At 34.8% G+C, this 8,820-nt stretch overlaps 2 protein-coding genes across 2 annotated transcripts; both read left to right on the top strand.

The window, feature by feature from the left end:
- Positions 1-2,459: 2,459 nt before the first annotated feature.
- HELRODRAFT_168893 (hypothetical protein) lies at positions 2,460-3,212 on the top strand (the record flags this gene model as incomplete). The annotated part of the gene is made up of 1 exon (XM_009014744.1): positions 2,460-3,212. The coding sequence occupies one exon, from the start codon at positions 2,460-2,462 to the stop codon at positions 3,210-3,212; it is 753 nt and encodes a 250-aa protein (XP_009012992.1).
- Positions 3,213-6,702: 3,490 nt separating this feature from the next.
- HELRODRAFT_168892 (hypothetical protein) lies at positions 6,703-8,604 on the top strand (the record flags this gene model as incomplete). The annotated part of the gene is made up of 2 exons (XM_009014743.1): positions 6,703-6,822; positions 7,966-8,604. The coding sequence occupies 2 exons, from the start codon at positions 6,703-6,705 to the stop codon at positions 8,602-8,604; spliced, it is 759 nt and encodes a 252-aa protein (XP_009012991.1).
- Between the last annotated feature and the right edge of the window lie 216 nt (positions 8,605-8,820).

Below are 8,820 nucleotides of genomic sequence, written 5' to 3'. Positions count from 1 at the left end.
ACGACTTCATTTTAAACATTTTTGAAACGAGTTCCTTCACCTTGACATCATCAAACTTTACCAAAATTGGTCTTACCACCGTATCATTTTTCTTACCAAGTCGTACCAACTTTATTATGTTTGTTTCACCGCAGACACCACCGGTCAGATGACTGATTATCTTGCAAACCCTGTTTCTGTCGTCCGTTCCTTCACTCAGTCGAAAAACCACTATATTTGCCTCTCGTTCCTTCGATTCCATTACATTGGTTAACGTTTTTTGCACTTTTTTTACATCATCGTTTATGATTTGGACACTTTTCACAACCTCAGAACTGACCACGCTAGCAAATGATCTGGTCATTTCATTTCTAAAGTTCGAAATCTCATCACAGAGCTTTGATCCAGGGACATCCAATCCAGACATTTTGCCTTCATTTGCTTCCAATTTTACCTTGATTGCATCGATTTCTGATCTAATCTCTTTACTTAAGCTGTTTATCTTGTCACATATCTCAGCTTTTCCACTCTCAACTGTTTTGATGATCTGATCCTTTACTGATGGTGACTTCAAGCACTCATCACACACAAATTTGACGTTATCACATGCCTTCAATAGTTCTAACGATTCCTCAGTCATTCCGACAGCAAACGAAATCCCACAACAAACACACTGAACATCTGTTGATTCTTTTTCACATCGTAAAGCATCGCTATTAGAATTTTTCGTAGATCTTCCTTTACCAGCCATCATCACCAGATCGAAAGTTTAATTGAAGTTTTAGTAAACGCGTTATCCAAGCCGACAAGTTGTGTAAACGTGTGATATAAATTGACAAAATTTTAGATCAGTAAACAGTATGTATGTATGTATGTATGTATGTATGTATGTATGTATGTATGTATGTATGTATGTATGTATGTATGTATGTATGTATGTATGTATGTATGTATGTATGTATGTATGTATGTATGTATGTATGTATGCATTTATGTATGTATTGTCGGAAACTTTACAGCAACTGGTGGTGTGAGGTAATCTCCTCCTCTATCTTTCTCAGGGAATTTTTTTATGGTCCGACAATAATTTTTGTGTATATTTTTATCGTGAGTTCGACCAGTCCTGTGTGGCACTGGGCTTTTCCGAATTATATGATTTTACTGAGTAACACACGAACGCGTAAAGAAAAATATTCGATAACAATTTTATTAATCGACGGAAGTAAATGAAAAGGAATTGAACTAATGAACTCTAGAATAATGTAAAATGTCAATGAACAAACTGGAATACAGGAATTAGAACTTCTTCTTGTTGGGTCTTCGACTTGGGATATGTTTCTTGCCGTTTAACCGTACAACGTCGACGTGTGTGACCGATGGTGATGTCGATACAACTCCGAGAAATAAATAAAATGAATGCGGAAAAAAATTACAAAAATCGGAGCCTATGGAAATTGCAAGCTGCGTGTGAAATACCGATGAGTATAGAATCCAGCAAAGAACCCTAGGTCCACAAATAGCACAAGAAACAAAAGAAGGAGGCGGATTCGTTTTCACAGAATCCAGGGCCTGTTTTCACTGGGCCTGTCTGTCAGTCGGTTGGCTTTCGCACAACCCTGGCCTGTTTTCACTGGGCCTGTCTGTCAGTCGGTCGGCTTTCGCACAACCAACACAAAACAAAACAACAAGAGTCAGAACAACACTGGAAACAAATTGTGTGACTTTAGTATGCGTGAGAAACTAATGCCAATAAGTCTCTTAGAGACCAGAATAGGCACCGATTATTCAACTAGTCAACCCAGTGCGGACTTTTTCCACGTACTATCATATCTCACGATAAAGAAACTCTATATCAAAGCAAAATAAGATTTTGTTTCGGGTGTTTTTAAACATAAAAATTTTTAAGGTATGTCCAATTAATCAAAAAAAAAACTACTAATTAAATTTTAAAATAATTTGTAATAATTTATGACGTCATCTAAATTGCAAAACAAACAAAAAATTGTCTTGTCACCTACCGAGTAAATTAACTTGCATCAGGCTCCCTATCGAGTGAATAAATTTTGCGTTGAAAGACTTTGAAGTATTTTTAGTCATTATTATTTCATAATTCTGACACTATGTATGCATGTGTATGTATGTATGTGTACATTCTAAATATGTTTATATTCTTAATTTTACGTGTGTTGTGCATGTGCGTCTGTATGTATGTATGTATGTATGTACGTATGTATGTATGTATGTATGTATGTATGTATCTATGTATGTATGTATGTATGTATGTATGTATGTATGTATGTATGTATGTATGTATGTATGTATGTATGTATGTATGTATGTATGTATGTATGTATGTATGTATGTATGTATGTATGTATGTATGTATGTATGTATATGTATGTATGTATGTATGTAAGTATGTATGTATGTATGTATGTATGTATGTATGTGTGTGTGTGTGTATTGTGTATGTTAAAGAAATGGCGTCGAGACCGGTCAAAATAAACGAGCTCCTTTATTTTGTTAATAATAATTTAAGTTTAATAGAGGAAGAATCATTTATTAATAATACTAGTGAATTTTATACTAGTGACGATATCGTTCTAACAATTAAAACGTTAAAATGTGAAATAGACTCACTAAAGCTAGATAAAATGGAAAAATTTCCCTCGCGCGGGAATTCAAAACGTGAAAAACTTCTGGAATGCTTGACTTTATTCAGGTATATTAAAAATAACAATTTGTTGGATAAAATAGCATTATTTTGCAGTTCTGATATAAATAAAATACCAAACACGGAAAACTGGCTGAAAATAAATTTCTACTTCGTTAACAAACAAATAAAAGAAATGTTGTTCGCTCAACAAGCTGAAATTAATAAAATGTTTTTGTCTTATACTACCGAGTTGGATAATGTGAAAAATAAACTTAACTCTCTTGTTGCAAACAATGTTGGCAAAAAAGTAAACGTTGACTCAGTAATCTCTAACAATGTAAATAACACGTTGCCACCAACTAACCAAAATGCGCCAGGAATTTTGTGGGCGGACGTCGTGTCATCATCCACTCTGGACGAAGCGGCACAACAAACGTCCACGTTTGAACGTCTCATTGGAGGCCAAGCAACGGGGGAACCACTTCAAACAACAACAACGAAAACACGGCAAACATCAAGACAGCTAAAAAACCAACAAAAGTTATTGGCAAAAAAGTTATTGAAGATTGTAAATTGAGGGCAGACAAAAATTTAATTAAAAAATCTGTGTTCTCAATGAGCAACATTAGTAAATGCCATCGAAGAGATGTTGTTGAATTTTTGACGTCAAATGGAATCAATGTCATCACATGTTATCCTGTTTTGAAAAAAACAGAAATATCGTCGGATAAAAATTTTGACAAAGATGACCAGGAATGAACAATGTTCAGAGTCTGCATCGCTAGCTCAGATGTCGGTAAGATGAAGGGTCCTGACATTATGTTGAAAAACATTATTGTGCGCGAATGGCGCTTCAATCAGACGAAACCTGATGCTAATACTCTGGATGGAAAGTAAAATTTTAAATTACACTTTTAAATAATGAAGAACAATTGTTACAAAATTCAATAATGTTTGATGATCCAAAGTCAGTCAATGCTAAATATCAATCAAAAAGCACATCATCAATCGCTCACTCACAACAGGTATTTTTCCTAGATGCTTCAAAACATCTAAAATCATACCTTTACAGAAAGTAACCGGAAATAATGATGTTTCTAAATTTTGACCCATCTCATTAGTTCCTGCATTTTCGAAAATGATTGAAAAAATTATGCATAAACGAATAATATCGTTTCTAGAGAAAAATAATATTCTATCATGTTACCAGTTCGGGTTTCGAGAGAAACGTTCAACAGAACTGGCAATAATAGAACTCGTAAGAAAAATTGGAAAGCTTGCGGAGAAAAAACAATTCATCGTAGGAACATGTCTAGATCTGTCGAAACCTTTTGATTGTATTGATCATTCCATCCTGTTGGGTAAGCTTGAACACTATGGCATAAGAGGAACGACTTTGAAATGGTTTGAAAGTAATTTGTCTGAAAGAAAGCAGTTTGTCAGCTGGGGAAATAAAAATTCAACATTACAACATAATGGTGTTGGAGTCCCACAAGGAAGTATCTTGGGACTACTACTTTTCATCTTGTTTATCAACGATTTGCCAAATGCATCAAACTACTTTGATTATGTTTGCTTCGCAGATGACACCAACATTTTTGGTAGCGGAACTAACATCGATGGTGTTATTGACCGAACAAATGTTGAATTAAAAAACGTCGTCAAATGGTTCAACGACAATAAATTAGCACTGAATACTTCAAAAACACAAATGATCGTCTTCGGTCCAGTGCAGTGTTTAAACTATAAAGAACCGTTCAAAATCACAATTAACAATCAACAAATAGTCGAGAGCAAAATAGTAAAATTTTTGGGTGTCCTCTTAGATCGGAAACTAACGTTTAAACCCCACGTCAATCACATTTCAACCAAGTTGGCCAGATCAACAGGAATAATAAATAGGATAAAGTTTTATCTCCCAAAAAAATGTTTAAATCTTCTTTATAACGCCATCTGTTTGCCCCATGTATCATACTGCAACGTCATTTGGGCCAGTGCTTACCCATCAACTACCATGTCTGTAAAAGTTCTGATGAAAAGAGCAATGAGGATCATCACGCTTTCTCGAAAAGATGCTCACACACCTCAACTGTTCAAATTAACTAATAATTTAGATTTTGATAAATTAAATTTATATTTTACAGCCAATTTAGTCAACTTTCAAACAAACTTCCTTCTATTTTCAATAATTTTTTTATTCCGATAAATAATTCCAGACGTCAATATAATATATTAGCAAATAAATCAAAAACATTCATACTTTTTCCTCATATCATTTGTAAAGGGCCAAGAATTTGGAATGCTATTTTAAAACATGGTTTTCCATTCAATAAAATTAATGAAGCAAATTTTAAAAATAAATTGAAAATTTATTTGTTGAATAATGACATTGAATGTTAACGGTTGCTGATCGCTAAACGAGCGGATGTATTTGTACAATTCTTATTTATTTATTTTATTATCTATCGCTTTAAATTTCTAATTATTATATTGATTTTTTAATTGAGAAATTGGTTGATTTCTTTATTGATTGATCTCATTGGAAAAGTCGCATCTAATTTACTCACTTGAAAAAATCCACAGACATCAGTATATAGTTTTTATATATTTATTTACTGTGAGATCTACTATTCATGTCTTTCTATATGTTGCTTAAATATATAGATAACTATGTAATGTCTATCCCGTGTTTTTCTGGATAGATACCAAACATTGTTATACATAAACCGTGAACCATCGTACTAACAACTAACACCTGTTTTGCTAACATAGTTGAGTTCGTTAATTTACTAACAACTAACATCTAACATGCCTCTCATAGATCATTTGGGGAAAATTTTTATTATTTGCTGAATAACTTTTGTACGAACATAGAACATTTCTGTTTAGGTGGCCATACTAGATGAATTTTTTATAAATTCTATTAGGGTCATCCTGCTTTCTTTTAATTTTTAATTTTGAGAAGCAAATAAAATTTCGTTTCGTTTATATAAACGTATGTGTATGTGTGTATGTATATGTGTGTGTATGTGTGCGTATGCGTGTATAATTTGTGATCTACTCGCGGTCCTATCTATACAATCGTTGTTCCAATAGGTACAACATGCAAGGTGCGTGACTGTCTGCTAATCAAAAATGTCAACAGATATTTTGAAGTTATTTTTATTATTATTATTATTATTATTATTATTAGATTATTATTATTATTACTATTTTTATATTCATAACTAAAAGTAGCAGTAGTAGCAGTAGTATTAATAAATGCAGTAGCATTAAAAGTTGCAACAGTTTCAGTAATAGTGGTAGTAGCAGTAGTAGAGGTAGTAGTAGTAGTAGTGTGGTCAGTGCGGGCTTATTATCGCTAGATAATAGTAGCTTCTTGACACGTCGACATTTGAACTTTGACCTCGCACAGTGCTGATGATGATTGTGTAGGGCGAGAGAAGTAATTAAATACCGAAATAATGCGCTATATAAATAACCATAGAATGGTGGTAATAGTGATGATGATTATAGATATGAGGATGATGATGACTATGATGTTGAAAATGATGACGATGACGTCATGATGATGATAATGATGATGATGTTGATGACGATGATGACAATGACGACGATGATGATGATGATGATGTTGTTGTTGTTATTGATGACGATGATAATGTTGATGATGGACGAATGATAATGATATTGTTGGTGATAAAAAGATGAAAAAATGATGGAAAACTAGCAACAAATAACTTGAACAAAAATCATTTGCTCCAGAGTTCAAATTTTAAAAAATAAAATTACACAAAATCTCAAAACATATTTAGATTTAATATTGTAGCAACCTATTATCGACAACATTAAAAAACTGTTAAAAGATTTGGTTGATGACGTTGTTGACGTTGTTAATGTATTTGTGATGTGATGGTGTAACTACTAGTGCCAACAACAACAACCTTAATATTAACACACATAAAATTGCTCCTGTCGGAATGTTTTATGGAGTATTTCTTAAACTGTGTATATAAACAAAACTGGAAAAAATTTACAACCAGTGATGAATATCCAGTTGATAAAACATGAAACAACAACCTCAACAACAACAACCACAACAACAACAACAAAATCAACCACAATTACAACATCAACAGCAACAAAATATTGACAACAAAAGGCTAAAAAACACAATGATACAAACAGTACAAAAACAAAAACAAAAGTAAACACAGAAAAATGCATAAAAGAACGGAATAATACAAAAATAACCAAAAAAAATACATTGCTATGCAAAGTTTTACAAAAAAAGTAGAATGAAACATCGAAACATAAAATTATACATATGAAACAAATACAAATAAATAAAAACAAAGACAAAAAACACAAAAAATATACAGAAAAACCAAAAACATACAATACGACATTTTACAATATCGCCACAAGCAACATAAACTACGCTAACAACAGCAGTAGTGGGAAATATGACTAGCATTAAATGGGAAACAAGGACCTAAACAATGATGACGGAAAAAAATCATTAAAAAAAACAAAAGGATCGGTGTTGTAAAAAAACATACTCACAAACAATCATTTATACAAACAAAAAAACAAACAAGCAAAAAAACAAGCACATACACACACACACACACAAACAATCAACCATGGCAACACAGCCAACCGCATTTAATAACAATTTAACGCCTTTTACCAGCAGATATAAACAACAATATTGTTATGAATAATCATAAAAGCAGCAAAACCGACATTAACAAAGCAACAACGTCAACAACAACTAACAACACTAACACCAACAACATACACAAAATCAGGCTATAAAAATAGAACACAAACATAAACAAAACAACAGAATCTAATCAGATAAGGGTTACAGAAAACACAAACGAACAAACAAACAAACAAACCAACGAACGAATGAACAAAGAAAGGAACAAACGAACAAACGAACAGACGAACAGACAAGCAATTATCAATAGCAACAAAATCAAACAACAACAGCAACAACGCTAACAACAAAAACAGCCAGAACAGCAGCCACATCAACCGCAACCACATCAGCCACAACTAATCTAACCACATCCTTTCAGTTGTTTGTTTGGCCCTGGCCTTACTGCAGAACAGGATAGGATGCGATGTGTTATGTTTATGTTTATGTTAATGCCATTTTTGTTGTTGTTGTTACTACTACACATAATACAATATAAAATAGGTGTGAATGTATACAACATACATGCATACATACATACATGCATACATACATACATACATACATACATACATACATACATACATACATACATACATACATATTATTTATCAAATAACAGTGCCCCGTCTGCTTTAACCCCTATAGAAGCACTCCAGACGGGAAGTTATGTCGGCACGGAGGTAAAGTGAAAGGACAGGAATGCTCGGGGTCCCGGAAAAAAGTTGATCCATTGGGCGCGAGGGCTGCTTCGCCTCTCGGTGCCGCACCCGACCCCAAGTCTGGGTTGCCCACACGGTCGTCGGCCGCATCGGTCTCCGGTGATCCTCTCGACCTGGATTACTCTGGTTTTTTTGACAAGCTGACGGCCGTACTGAAATGTGTACCGGTGTACGACCATATCCCTAAGCCATGCAGGGAGAAGTTCGCACATGATCTGAACGCCTTGCTGACGGCTGTTTGTAATGACCCTGGTGACCCGGCTCACTGGGTTAGACTCCACTGTTGTGTCCCATACGTCTTACAGAAGACTTCCAGAGGGGGTCGCCGGGTCAACCAGGGCAATCTGGTCAACAAGCGTCTAAGCGAATATTCAACTATTGGTCTTGAAACCCTGGTACTGTGCTTTGATGGGTTCAATAATGCCAAATCACAAAAGCACAACCCCGATCGGTGGATCAACGCTGTGTCATCTTGTATTGAACAGGGGAAACCTGTCCTCGGCTGTCAAACTTGTCTGTTCGCCGGAGGGCCTGGCTGAGAGCTCGCCGGCCACCTTCGATAAATTATGTTTGAAATTCCGGTGGACAGACGGGTCTTTTCCGCATTGACACCAACGGCTGGTTGCGTTTTTCCCGCCGAGGTGCTGAGGGCCGTTAAATCTTTCAAAAACGGTTCTTCTGGAGGCCTGGAGGGCCTACGACCCCAGCACCTTAAGGATGTTTTTTCAAGCCCCTTGCCAATTGACGACACACTG

This window comes from Helobdella robusta, assembly GCF_000326865.2.
Source record: "Helobdella robusta unplaced genomic scaffold HELROscaffold_14, whole genome shotgun sequence".
Taxonomy (NCBI): Eukaryota; Metazoa; Annelida; class Clitellata; order Rhynchobdellida; family Glossiphoniidae; genus Helobdella; species Helobdella robusta.
The sequence above is the reverse complement of the archived record's forward strand: the minus strand, read 5'-3'. Positions and strand labels throughout refer to the sequence as shown.